The sequence below is a fragment of the Grampus griseus genome (genome assembly GCF_964374135.1).
Source record: "Grampus griseus genome assembly, chromosome: 9".
In the NCBI taxonomy this organism is placed as follows: domain Eukaryota; kingdom Metazoa; phylum Chordata; class Mammalia; order Artiodactyla; family Delphinidae; genus Grampus; species Grampus griseus.
Window position 1 is genome coordinate 57,725,672 of NC_139003.1, and position 15,183 is coordinate 57,740,854.

The window sequence follows — 15,183 nt, forward strand, 5'->3', positions numbered from 1 at the left end:
CACTTGTTGGGGTACAGGACACCTAATGTTGAAAGAGCTCCTCACCCTAGTAAATCAGAGGTGAAATGGTTATTTCCTTCTCAAACTGAATTCTGAGTAAAATTCTAAACTTAAACTAAATTATGAGAAATACCAAGTCCCCTTCCAAAATGAAAAAAAGAATACAACTCAAAACCCAAGTTATTAAAAATAAACCATCAAACAAAACCTCAGGTGATCATTTCAGTGATACCTGGGAGTGGAAATCAAAGGCCTTAGCACCCCAAGTGAATAAATGAGTTGGTTGGTATTGAATTTTTAAATTATGTAAACCTAAGTATACTAATTTTATATCTACTAAAAGACCAATCTTATGGCTGATTCACCTAATAAATGGTTGATTCACCTAAGAACTGAAGTTATGTCCTTTTAAATCTAGATGAAGAATACAGTAGTCATTTCCTAAATAATTTAAGCTGAAATGGATCAGAAATGTTCATGGCCTCTTGTGGCAAAATATCCCACCTCCAAGGGTTTTCCTAATTGCTGGGTTCCAAAGGCAACATGCTAGTTACATAAGAATCCCCTGGGCAGCTCTCTAAAAATACATATTCTCACACACCCCAAAAACTACAAAATAAAAAAATTTAAAACACATATTCATGACTCCACCATGGAGAATCTAGGTAGGCGGGTTACACAGTTTCATCAGGTGATTCTCACACACAAATACGAACTCTAGAAGACCAACAGAAGACCTACAGAACCCAAGGGTATATAGGATATTCAACCAAGTCACATCAAATGTGACAAACGTAGGGCTAACCTTATAACTGAAAACTTTACTCTCTCTTATCCCCAACTGGCCCACAGATGCAGCCAATTTGCAAGAACATGAAAGTCACTGCTGTACAGTGGGAAATCTCAACCTAGAAAGACAGGAAGCAAGTGGCCAAATTCTTCTCTACAACTCTTCAAAAAACAATGTATATATGTGGACCTGACAAGCAACATTTACATTTAAATCCATCACATCACCTGGTCCTGAGCAAGGTGCTTTCATGCAGACTGTCTAGTTCAATCCATACAAAACCAAGAGATCTGTTAACATGTCTGAAGGTTATAGAGGCTTCATCGAACAGCAGAATGGAGTAAACCCTGCAGGCAAGCAGGCAAGCAGGCACGCTTCAGAATCCTCCACTTTTCCATGGATTGGGGAGTTACCATAAAGAAAGAAGGGCTTGGGTGTCCAGACAGCACCCCTTTTGTTCCTTCCTTTATTCTAGCCCAGTGGTTCTCAGACCATGCTGTGCATAAGAATTATTGTTCAGTTATACACACAAAACTACACATAATGTACTTCATAGGTAATTTAAAGGATTTACTAGGGTAACTTAAGTCTACGGAATTTTTTGCCTTATACTCTGGCTTTTAGAACCTCACTAACCCATAAGATTTAATGTCACTGCACATGCTTGCCGGGTGAACCAACGTATCATTGCTCATGCTTTCCAGGTCCTGTGTAAGTGCAGCCTACTTGGCTTTTACAGACAAGAATTTCAAAATTCAAAAGACAAATGTGATTGGTGCCTCAGTTGTTAAAAAGTAGAGGCAGGGTAAAATAGTTTAAACACATCTCACAGATATAGCTCTGTTTTAAGGCTGGCATTGCTTTGAGCATATTCAATTTTTTTAAGTTTATATTGATCCTTCTAAAGTCCTACTTCGACCACAGGAGACCACAGTCCAATAAATCTAAATAAAAAGACACCTTTTTACTGCTCTACTCACCAGACAATGTCAATAAAGGCAAGACACAACACCACGGATAATGTGTCTGCTTAAACATTCAAGTCCCACACCTTGAGGGAGAAATCTCAGTAACACTGAAATATCTATTTTTCACTGCGTGTCCAAGATCATGGATCCACTTAGCTAACTTCTTGTAAAGAAAATTATTGTAATCTGTACATTGACAAATGCAGAATACTCATTGGGGAAAAAAAGGTAGTATTTTAATAAGTTTAATTTTCATTAGAAAAGGAGCACACCATTTTTTTTCTGTGAGAACAAATTTCCTTAGGATGGGAAAACATGACTCAATTTTTGAAACTATTTACTCTATACATTACTTTTCAAGATTAAATCTAGTGTGTAAAAAAATAAAGTCAGCCTGTATAGACTGATTCTTGGACTCCTTCCAAAGATAACGGGCCATCCTCAGAAATCCTGAAAGAACTCCACTGTGCTCATTGGGTTCATGATAATCTATGCTACATTGGTACCTGGATATGAGTTTTGCTCTAATTCATAAACACAAAAGCAAAGAATAATATGAATCTTGTGTTTACAGAGCCCAGACTAAGAAGACAGTCACACAATTAGCTAGCATAGCATGGTATACAATTTAACCAGTTCCTCAATGCTCCCTCTCAAAACTCATCAAAGCCTGAATTAATCCAATGGTGACTGGCATGCCCTTAAATTCCCTAGAAATCATTCAATCCTTAAAGTTTGTCTTAAGGTTCCATGATTCATGCGGAGTCTTGTAGCAGCATGACTGCATCTCATCTGGCCTGGGGCAAACACTCTCTGAAGAGACATGACTCTCCCAAACCTGAATAATTTGCTGACTTAGTGAGGAAGGGTTTGCTATTTAATAAAAGCAATTGAAGAGCTGTGAATAGTGACTGATTGCTGATGAGCTAATCAAAATGTCAAGGGATAGAAATAATAAATAATAATTTAGTCTGACATCACTGTCCAAGTAAATAGCAGAATATGCCAGATGAAATATAATCTGATTAACACACTCACCTTAGAACCAAACTGTCAAGTCTTTCTCTTGTTCTCTGTTTCATCTGTCTCTTTTCCTATTTCACTCAAAGGGGACAAAGACTTCGTTTTCATAAATAGGATAGACAGCTCATGTCGCCTACATCTCTTCCCTTCTCTTATCATTCCCCATGTCATTATGTCTCTCCCTTGCCCTCTACATTTTCTCTTCCCTTTTCTATGCAACTATCCTTAATACTTTTAAAATTGTCTCTTATGCTGAAATCTTGTTTTTATATTTTTCTCTCTAAAAATGTTAGCTGACATTATCATTAGCTACCAAGTTTTGAGCGCTAAGTACAAGGCACTAAAGGTTTTATACATAACTATTCTAATCCTTACATCATCACTATGTGAAACAGGTATTATTACTTCCATTTTACAATGAGGATAAGAAGTCTTAGGAAATTATGTAGCTTATCCCAGGTCATTATGTTTAGTAAGTAGCAGAGTTGGATTTTGAACCCATTTCTTGATTGACTTCAAAGTCCCCATTATCTACTCATCAATACGATCCCCAAATGGTTAAATGGGAAAGCACTCTGTGAACTGTATATTTCTTAAGTAATTTGAGATATTATTATTATTACTAGTAGGTCCTCTTCAACTTACTTTTCTTTCTAGAAAAAAATAAGTTTTCCCTGACTGCTGGATAAGAAACAGCTAGCAAGGAGGCAATACCCATGAGAATTAATCCTATGTGTTATGTACGTATGTACACACACACACACACAATTCATTAAAAGAGGAAAGCTAAAAGGTTAGTTGGAACCTATGGAGAAAAAAATGGCTTTGCTGAGAACTGTCCACCCCAACCTCAAAGGGAGTCAGAAAAAAATATTCCTAAGAAAAGTGTAGTAGCAAGACTTCAAACTGAAAATGCCAGAATGAGAAGCCTCTACACTTTGTTAAAACAGAAGAGCCTGGCGGGGCAGAACGTAAGTAATTAATATAATTTAAAGTTATTAGAATTTTATAATTTTAGCACAAGCTAGGTAAGATTTTAGACTTTAGAGTGAAATAAAAATTGGGAGCACAGAAAGGTAGGGTTTAAATCAGCATCTCTGGAGACAGAGTCCCTGGGTTCAAAACCCCAGTTTTTCTCCACTGGGCGAGTTATTCAATGTCTCTGTACCTCAGTTTACTCATCTGGTAGGGCCAGAACAGTGCCCACTTCATAGAGGCATTGTGAATATTAAATGAGATAATACACTTAAAACCCTTAGAAGAGTGCTTAGCACACAATGATGTTCTCAAAAAATATAAGCTATTATTACATTTACTCTTCACTTGATATGAAGGAAATTTTAGATTTCTTTAAATGTGTTTTTTTTAAAAAAAATAGATGTTCAAATGGAAAAACTATTGTCACTACAGTTGGCATTATAGAATATAGCACTCTTTTTTTTTTTTTTCTTCACGGTCATGAGACACATGAAAAATGATATTTGTATGGCAGAGTGGAGTAAATGCTAGAGGCTGCTCACCAGCGGAAGGAGAAGCCCAGGGGCTCCAACCACCCCAAACTTCACAGGGCTAAGAAGATGGCAGCTTAGCAAGTCTTCATTCCCAGTACCGGCCAAGGCAGACTGGTTGAGAGCTGCAAAAGCCAGGTGTGATAAGAAGCAAGTTATAATTGAGGATACGGGGGCCGGGGGGAAGGGTAAGCTGGGACGAAGTGAGAGAGTGGCATGGACATATATACACTACCAAACGTAAAATAGTTAGCTAGTGGGAAGCAGCCGCATAGCACAGGGAGATGAGCTCGGTGCTTTGTGACCACCTAGAGGGGTGGGATAGGAAGGGTGGGAGGGAGGGAGACGCAAGAGGGAGGAGATCTGGGAACATATGTATATGTATAGCTGATTCACTTTGTTATAAAGCAGAAACTAACACACCATTGTAAAGCAGGTATACTCCAATAAAGATGTTAAAAAATTAAAATAAAATAAAAAGAAGCAAGTTATATTGATATCTGTACTCTCTGACTCTCACAAACTCTTAGGTATTTATTCTGAGGAAATAATGCAACAAAAGCAAAAACTGCATGGACACAAGATTCGACTTTGCATTACATATATCAAAACTGGATGAAACATTAAATGTCTGATAAAAAAAAGTGTTGGTTTGATAGAATAGTTCATGGAGAAGGGAGGGTTATCCACTTCTCTTTGGAGTTTTACACCTTTGCTCAAATAGCCCAACCAAGGCACGTACTGGGTTTTCACTGCCCGGAAATGGTACTATCTATATTCTATCTGAGAAACACTAGATGCATAAGGAGCACCAGTGGGACCCTTGAAAATGGGATACATAATATATGCAGTAGTTACACGCACGATTACAATTTAATGTACTCATCTGCAAAATGTTGGACTTTTTTGAAATTAATAAAATTAGCGAAAGTTAGAATACAAAATACTATGCAGACGGGGAAATCTAGCCTAATAGTGCAATCTAGTGGGAAAGGATTAAAAGGCAAAGTGGTTAAGAGCTACTGGGTTAGGGAAGCAAAACTGTAGGAAAAAATTCTGCTCAAAATAAAAAATATAACAATAATATACTAATGGGTCTTTACTTGAAACAGTCATTATTTTTCTTTATTATAGAAGCCACACATTTTCATTGTAATACATTCAAATAGTATAACCAGGAGGGTATAAAATATAAAAGTCCCCTCCAATGCCATCCTCCTAATGCCACTGCAGAGGGTACCCACTCTTAATAATCCCTGCATCTTTCCATATTCTATGCATATGCAAACGTACGTTTATACACATACACATATAAACACACACATACACCATGCTTTTCTTTACATAATGTGATCACACTTTCTCCCTTAGCATATATCTTGAACGTGTTTACATGATATCACATTTTAAGACTGCAAAGCTTCATGCTGTGTGGCTCAATCATAATTTATTTATCATCACCTCAAACTCAGCCTGTCCAAACTAGGACTCCTGATCTTTCCCTTAAAGTTTGGTCCTCTTCCGGCATTCTTCATCAGAAGCATGGTATCACCATTAATTCTCACGAATACAACAGAAATCTAGAAATCATGCTTGATATTTCCTGTCACTCTCCACCCCAATGTCAATCCACAACCCACTCCGATTGCTGTTTACCCCTCAAGATATCCCTCCTATCTTCATTTCCCCGTCACCACCCTAGCCTGGAGGTCATCATCTCTATTCTGGGTTAGTAAAGTAGCCTTCGAACTACCGCTTCTATTCTGACCCCTCCAATCCTTTCATCACAATGCCGCCAAAGTGCTCTTTTTGAAATGCAAATTTGATCAAGTCCTGCTTAAACCCCTCCAAAGACTTCCCGTTGGTTTTAGGATGAAGATTACACTCTTTAAGGCAGTCTAACAGACCCGGTAAAATTTGCTCCCTGACCCCCTATCTAGCCTCCTTTCATATTGTAGTTCCCCTTCCCTCCCGGCTCCAACATCACTGGACTTTTTCCAACACCTTCTATTTGCCAGGGCAACCTGCCCCAGGGCCTCTACAGAGCTCTTCCTTTGACCTCAAATATACCTTTCCTCTTCACCTCTCTTAACGTTTACTCATCCTTCAGATCTGAGTACCTACTCAGAGAAGCCTTCCTTAATCCCCCTGTCTGGCCAAATCCCCTGCTTAGAAATTCTACTAGTGTTTGTAGCACTTACCATAGTTCTGAGGGCACATTTATATGTGTGATTAATTGATTAATCTTTGTCAACCCCGCTAATGTAAAACTTCCCTAACGGCTGGGAAAGTGTATTCCCCAGCATCTAACACAGTCTCAAAACCAGTCAATACTCAAAAAATAAATGAATGAAAAAAGTATTAGTTAGTAAGATGACCCAATTTTTTTTCTAGTTTTTCATTATTACTATCAATCCTACAACAAACGTCCTTATATTTTTATTTTTCATCACTTAAAGGAGTATATTTGTAAACTAAACTAGAATTTAAACGGCTAGACAAAAAATAACATACATTTCAAATTTTGATAAGCACATGTAGCAACCTGTTCTGTTTCCACTTCTGCAGTACTGGCCTTTGATTAGAATCAATTCTATAACTACAAAAAAATGAAAGATGTTAAAGGTGCTACACTGATTTAACTCTTTCATAGGACAGAAGAGCCACAGACATTTTACCGCACAGTGAGAAAACACCAATTTGCTAAGGAGAAAAAAAAAAAAAAAAACCATGGGGCTAATTTTTTCTTCTTCTGCATTCCAAAGTAAAAAAATCAACTTTACTTCTATGTCTATTGCTGAAGAAATCAGGAACTAAAATATTTCACTTTAACTGCTATAGGAAAATTAACTGCAATCTCTTCTTTCAAATTCACAGTGAACCCCAAATCTCCATGATAATCAAAGTGGTGACCAGATGAATGAGTGAAAAGCTAAAGAATGGGAAAGAATTTACACTGGAGCTGCCTAACTCCTAAACATTTTTGAAACGAGCGGCTTCATTTGTCAGAAGAGAAAAAGTCTGCCTTCCGTGTCACAACAGATGCCGTGGCGATTCCCGTGGTACAGAATGCCAAAGAGCTGGTCTAAAAAATCTGATTAGTCCAAGGCAATTAAGTAGAAAATGAGACGTGCTAAAGACGAGCGCTTTTTAAGTGATAAGACACATTTAAACCGCGATCGCATAAAGAGGGCATAGAAATTCTTAGATGAAGACACGAAAAATAAGAATTTTACCAAAGTGACCCAAGAAGAAAACAGCACTTCAGCTTTACTAATATGTTGATTTTTGCAAGAATAGAACATTAATAAGCACAGCAACTCATGTTTCAAGGCTACCTGTTTATTTCCTAAGATAACTTCTTGAAGTTTTAAATTTTAAACGTTGGAGATCATTTGCTTCCCAAACCCAGGAGCAGAGGAGCGAGTATTGCATTCAAGGAATTGCAAGTAGCCGCCCGCAGATCAGGTGCGTGAGCGCTGACAAGCCAGCGCTCATCGCTGAGCATTTCTCTCTCGGAAACATGAGCTTAGCTCAGAAACGCCTGTGGCATCTTCAACAACTGGGAACCCAGCCATCACAAGTTGCCCGGTGTATTACTACTATCCCACAAAAGTGCACGACACTTTTATAAAAGATAGAGAAAATAAGAAGAGGAGAAACTTGTTCAACATTAAAAATACACTTCACATAGTCAAGGTTAGCTTGCCCATATATCTGACCTAACAATTTGAGTGGAGGAGAAAGTTCTGGGTGTGGGGAGAATAGGCAGGAGTAAAAGAGGCAGGAAAAAGTTGGTTTAAAAAGATGACTGAAGAATGTTCTCTTCTTTCTTCACATTTCTCATCGGAGTCTTAGTTTCCAAGGGTCAGGGGCATAAAAATCGTTGCTATGGAGTCAGATGTGTTACAGGTTATCAGTTCTTAGAAGTGGGGTCCTGTGTGCATACTCCACAAGTTAATTTTGAGCAATCACATTTTCAAAGTTAGAGATGATAATCAAAATAAACAATCAATAGGCAGATGAAGAGGAAAGAAAAATCTGTCCCAAGACGTGTTTGAAACACTAAGACTGGCAGTCAGAAACGAGGCTAACTTGAAAGGAAGAGAAGTTAAAAGAGCACAGGGGCAGCAGCTACTTTTGATTGAAAGGTTTTATTTTCTATTGAAAAGCTAAAAATTGTAACTGTTAAGTATTGTAAGGACATATAAGCGGGGGGGGGGGGGGGGGGGCGGGGACTGCAGAAGGGAGAATGGCTCCACATTTCCCCTGAGTAAGAGGCTCCAGCAGCTGAGGTCTCAGCTGCCCAGCAGCGGTCCACTCCCCCTTAACCCAGGGCGCCCCCCAAGGCATCTGCAGCCACTCTGCCTGAGAAGCCCGTTCTCAGCAAGCAAGAAACACTAGGAAAGGAACAACTCTAGGAAGCAAGTTAAAGCCAGGATAATTTGCAGGGGGGGAAACAGCTTTACTTCTACAGATTTTCATGTTTGAAATGAAATGAGAAGGGAGGAAAGAATGTGTTAAAATGTCCTGTTGCAGCTATTTTCAAGTTGTAAGAAATCAACCTGCAACACATAGGACTATTCTTTTTAGATAGTTGATCAGAAAAAATAAAATGTTTCCATCACAAGTATCTTTGCTATCCTACACTAAAATGTTATTATGGCCTTCAAATTAAATATTCATTACAAGAAAGGTAAATATTTCTGATACTATAAAATAAGAGACCAAATAAAGGTGTTAAGTTGATTCCCTTCCTGAGCTGCACTGTTAGAAAGGTCTCAAGTTGAAATCCATCTCTACCTTTCACCCACTGCAGCTAGATGTGCTTTCTGAAGCAGACAGAAGAGAGTTTACGTCTACTTTTAGTCTTCAAGCTAAACATTTCCAGACCCTTGGAGGATACCTCCTATGACAGGATTGCCAGACCCCTCACCATCCCCACAGACTGTTCTGGAAGTTGTCTACTTTGTCAATGTCTCTCTTTAAACGTGACAGCCAGAAATGGACACAATACTACAGATGTGGTTAATTAGAGCAGGGTAGTGTTAATTTTTGTGACATATGGACACTACACTATTATCGGAATCTAAATTTGATATTTTTGTAGCCATGTTATGCCACCAGTTCATACTAACTGTCCTTTTCCTCAAAAACTGCCACCATGTAAAGTCACCTCCTTCCTTACACACCAATGAATTATGATGCATTTACTGCTATAAAATATATTTTTGAATAGCACTACAGCCTACTTAAACCTTGTTAACTCTAAATTCTGTTATCTATTTGTAACAGTTAACCTTTTTTCAAGTCAACCATGGATTTTAAAGCAAGCCTCTTAGATCTTCATTACAGTTATCCATAAAAATGCTGAAAAAGAGAAGACCTAGGGCAAAGACTTGTGATCCTTCACGAGGGACCACTCCCAGACCCAAACCCAGTAAACCCCACACCTGGTGGGTACTGGTTCAGCCTGCCTCATGCTCACAAAGCAATCCTGCTAGTCTAACACAGCATCTCACACACAAGAGCATCCTAAAGCCTTGACAAATGCTTAGCTGAAAGCAAGATTCACTTATCTTTCAAAGCAAAGTGTAAAAAATCTACACATATTAAAATTATAGTCATGTAAAAATATATATGCACATGGAACAAAGACTAGAAGGGAAGGAACATCAGTGGAAATGTTTCTTCTAGTGTCAGATGGTGGAGATTGTTTTTTATTCAATACTGTCTTTACTATAGTTACATTGTTTAAAAAAACTGAATTTTGCTTAGACAGAATTTTGCTTGGAAGCAGTTCGGAAGCAGTTCATGTGGAACAACTTTAAGAGCATTGAGACTCTATCTGATTCTACCAACCTGAAAAATACTTGTTGATCTTTAAAAACACCAGCTTCCTTTTCTGAATTATGCACTGATGCTTTTGGCTTAATATTTTTAGAAATCAGGGAGAAAGCAAACTGGAGAACTGGATCCTAAAGTTTAGAAAAAGCCTGGATGTCAATGCATGTGTGTGTGCCCAAGTGTCTATCTGTCCATGTTTGTCCGTCTGTCTATCTGCCTACCCATGTGTATCTGTCTTTCTATCATGCCTGTCTCTCTGTCTCTGATGGAGGGATTGGAAAGGATAGAAAGAAAAAAATCACAATGTTAATACTTCTGTGAAGCTCTGGACTTAAACAGAGCTCCAGACCAAGAATCTCTAACGGACACATAAACCCATGTCATCTATTCACTTACAGTCCTTTTTTACACTAAGAGTAGGAAATAAGACCAACAATAGAATTTACACTTCGGTGTTTAGAACTGACTTAACGGTAAGTTTTAAGAAAAGGGATCAGATAGAGTAAGTGTGGAGGGTTAGTAAAAAAGAAAAAGAAACAAAGTAGCTGGTTATTTTGGAGAAAATGGGATCCATAAATACTGCACTTATTACAATCCCAACCAATCTGTATATCTGATTGAGAATTTTTTAACATGTCAGGGTTTCTTCAATGCTTCAACACTTTGTTTGGAGCATGGTTTTTATCAGTGAAAACCAGTGCTAGAAACTGGATACGCGTTACTTTTCTCTCTCATCAGTTTTCTCACTGTCCCTTGCTAATTTTCAACGTCTGAGAGACAAGTGAAAATTCCGCTTTGCTTAGAAAAACAATTTGTCCACCATACTAGAATTTAAACTAAATATATGAGGTAAAGCAACAGTTTTTGGATTTATGGCAAACTCTTATAATAAATGGATAAAATGATCAAGTACTAAGTCCAGTTAATATTTGACAGCTGAAAATTTTACTTTGCTTAGAAATGAATTTTTCCTAATATACTAAAAGGTAAGTCAAATGCATGTGGTAAATCAGCAGATTCATAGAGCCACAGCAAACTGTCATCTAAAATAGATAAAATGTCCGACTAGAAAGTCCAGTTATTATTTGACAAGTGAAAATTCAACCTTATTGTTTTGGAATACAATTTTCCCACCACCCAAGAAATTAAGCTGAACATATAAGGCAAATCAACAGCTTCACAGATACATGGCAAATTGTCTTAAATAAATAAAACGTCCAATTAGAAACTCTAGCTATTATTTGACAAGTGAAAATCCCACTTTGTTTTTAAATACAATTTTCCCACTACACTAGAAGTTAAAATACAGGTGGTAAATCAACAGCTTCATAGATCCACAGGAAATTCTCATAAAAATGGATTAAAATGTTCAGATGCAATGCCCAGTTATTATGTGATAAAGTATATAATGCACATTAGCACCTCTTTTTGCTTTGCGTGTAATCTTGTGCAAAACGGGTAAGAAACCAACAACATTGGGAACAAATATCTGAGAAACTCCAAAATGCACTCATGATATCAAATGTCAAGAAAGTGTTTTAAATTCCTGTCTATTAAGTTGGGGGGTGTAGTTTTGTTGTTTTAGGTAACATGTTATCTCAAGTATTTATCTATTAACGTTGTAGTTTTGTTTTTATGTTTAACATTGTTCTGCTGCTTTCGATTAAAAAGTTTTATCAAAACTACTTATCTACTGATGTTTTTTCCTTAGAAAAATCTATTTCTGAGCAAAAATTATTTCATATGTAGAAGAATAAAAAACACAAGGAAATATAACAAATGATTACTATGTGTATGTTAGAATAGTGAGATCAGAGGAAACTCTATTCTTTGGTTTTAAATATTTCTGTACCAATGTTCATTTAAAATTTTAATTAGAAAAAGTAATTAATACTATTTCCTTTAAAAAAAACTCTGCAAATTTAATGTCATTAGATAGTTAAGGCTCCTTGAAGAGAAAAAATGGAGGAAATTAATTCGATCCCATTTTCAATTTTTAGAAATTATACATGTGCAACTCTGTGAAAAATGTATATTATTTACGCACATGTATATGCATAGATAAAGTAGAGCCCATAATGTTTACTGGGGTTATCGCAGGATGAAGAGATTACAGGTGATCTTGATTTTCTTCTTGATTTTTTTTTTCCCCAGTTTCTGGAGTTTTTCTTCCCTAAATTTTGTACAATGAATAGGAATTACTTTTATTATGATAAGGATAATACTAAAGCTGTTTTTTTCCCACAAACACACCCCCCACCAAAAAAAATCCTGGCTAACATTTTGAAATAAAAATTCAAATAGGTTCAAACTTGTTCAAACTTTAGAAGTCTTGGGATAGATTTTTAAACCTGAATTTTCTCTATCACCTATACTATTTTTTAATTTCATTTTTTAGAAAAAAGAATGTCTATCAGTTAACAAACAAGTAGATGAAGTAACTTTCCTGGATTAAAAATGCTAAGAATTTGACAGTCCGGTGGTCACCAGAACAGTACTCTAGCATACATAAAAAATCCTGAAATTCTACATTGCAGAAAAGAGTGAACATCCTAAACATTAAAAGGCACTAGGCACTTCTAAACAGTATAATTATGTTCACCCAACTTCCTAGAAAAATATCTTTCAGTGTTGGAAATCTGCACTTCATTCATTCACATATCTGACAGTCAACATTTTATTTCTGATTAAAAAGTAGAATCTCAATAAATGTGCTACAGTTCTGTTTACTCCTAGAAAGGCTCGCTTTAAGTGAGATCTCTGCCATCGTATCATCTACAATGGGTCAAATTCTTATCTATCCTCCTACAATGGGTCAAATTCTTATCTATCCTCTATGTATAAAATAATCTGTAGCAATGTTACTGAAATATGCTCAGTTTTAGCCTTTATATACAAATGTGTCTCATCTGTGTTTCAGGAACCTCACTCAGTCGTAGGCAATTGGTTTTTCATTTTAAACTTCTTTCACTAAGATTATCAACAGATTGTCCCTTTCCTCAGTGCGTAACACTCTGAGGCACTTAAATGGAAACCCACGTTAAGGCTTTTTTTCCAGCATCCTTCCTCATTAGTATTTTAAAGTCTTGTAACTCACTGCAATTTTCTCTAACGTAAAATATATATGTTTATACGTATAAATATACACAAATATTTGCGGCCGAATCTCGGCAACACGCTTCAAAGGATTAAACGTGCGGTAACCGTGACTAAATGTATTCATTCACCCTACAAGATTTAGAAAAATGTAATGTTGCAGAGAGATCTAGGTCTCTGCGTAAACCTCGTAATCACCACCACAAGGCCGTAGCTGGGAGCCTCCGAAGCCCGCCAACTACACTGGAGGCATCCACAGCTGTTTCTAATTGTTTTTGCTTTCTCGAAATAGTGCACTTGGTGGGGCAAACCGTTCTGTTTGCAGCATCTCTGGCCCCCAGCCGAGGTTAACCTGACCTCAACACGCTGTTTGGCTCCTAGCGTTTCATGATTCCTTTTCCCTGCTCTGCAAAACCTAAGAAAAACGAGATTTCCGTCGCCGAGAAATTCTCTTAGAAAGAGGGGAGAATTAGGCGTTTCAAATGCACATTTTTGTGTTCTCTCCAGATCGGATTCAAGAAAAGGAAAAAAAAGATGCGTTTGTGTAGAGGGGGTTGCAGCTTGACACCCATTTCCTACGGCGCGCCTCTGGGCCGCAGAGCCCCGTTCGCGGGGTAAGCCACAACCCCCCCCCCAAATGGTCAACGACCCCCAGCTCTTTCAGGCAGGGATCGGGAGAGGTTCACCACCAGGACTGCTGGGGGTGGGGTGGGGGAGCAATGGGAATGGAAATTGGAGATGGAATTTCGGCGCCTCCGGGCAGGGAGGGGCCCGCAGGGGGCGCGGAGAAAAAAGGCCAGGGGTCAAGCCTGGTAGGGGACGTACAGGGCACGGGAAGTGAGGTGCGGGGCGTCCTGGAGGAGGGCTGCACTGGGGATTCCGTAGCAAGAGGGGCTGATGCCCAGAAAATGCACCCGGGTACCCAAAACCCGGGCGGGGGATGGGGAAGCGGCGGCCTGTTGGCCCCAGGACCTCCCGTCGCGCGCGGGCCACTAACCTGTCAGCAAGAAGGTGCCAGTGGTTGCGGGGCTCATCCTGCGTGTCCCCCGACACTGTCCCGTCCAAGCACAAGGGTCTCCCAGCTCCCACCACCAGGGCAATTGCATTCTTGGCCTGCCTAGGCCGGGCCGTCCTCGATTCTCCACTCCCCTCCCTTTCTTCTTTCCTCCCAGCTTGGCCAGTTCAGCATCAGCATCCTGCACCCCCTCCTTAATCCCGTGCTCCCTCTAGCGGCGGGCCAGTGTAGCGTGGCCATCGCCCCCACCCCCATCTCCCCCACCCCCCATCCCCCATCCCCTCCGCCCCCGCTCCCCCTCCGCCCCCCTAACCCGCGGAGCACGCTGGGATTTGGCGCCCCCCTCCTCGGTTCAGCCTATATAAGGCTCCCAGTCGGCGCTCTCGGTACACGCGCTTCAACTTCGGTTGGTGTGTGTCGAAGAAACCTGACTACGACCTGAGGAGACCAGCGAAGAGGGACCACCGAGCCTCGCGAAAGGTCCGCTGAGCGGGCTCGCGTCCGGAGCCACTCCGGGCTGCCGAGCACCCAGCGGAGCCCACGCCTGGCACAGGTGTGGGACCCCGTCCTTAGTGTCTTCGCAGAGGAGTCCTCGCGTGGTGAGTATGCGGTGAGGATGTTTCTTTTTTTTAAGATCACATTCATTCCCCCCTTCTTATCGGAAGCTGCGGGAGATGGAGTAGCGCCCGGAATGTCTCCACGCACACCTTGTCACGTCTTCACTGGCTGTGCCCCAAAACTGCATGGAGAAACCTAGCCTTCAGGGCTTTGATTTCCAGAACCTAAGTCCAGATACGGACTGTAGACACATATGAGCTGCGGACAAACATGAGCTGTAGACGGACATGAGCTACAGACCAATTTGCAAATGCGCTGCAAAGTGATATGCACTACAAACTAATTGGCGCTTCAAATGCGCTACAAACTGATGAGCGC

At 39.5% G+C, this 15,183-nt stretch overlaps 1 protein-coding gene across 3 annotated transcripts in view; it reads right to left on the reverse strand.

Annotated features, from left to right (window-relative positions):
• The window catches only part of SGCE (sarcoglycan epsilon), a 67,481-nt gene extending 53,093 nt beyond the window's left edge, over positions 1–14,388 (reverse strand). For 2 of the 3 annotated variants that reach the window (XM_082662384.1, XM_082662385.1), the window contains exon 1: positions 14,230–14,388. In XM_082662384.1, coding sequence (XP_082518510.1) covers positions 14,230–14,338 — 109 coding nt within the window. In that variant the 5' untranslated portion in view covers positions 14,339–14,388. The remainder of the gene's footprint in view (positions 1–14,229) is intronic. The other variant, XM_082662383.1, reaches the window with a different exon arrangement.
• Between the last annotated feature and the right edge of the window lie 795 nt (positions 14,389–15,183).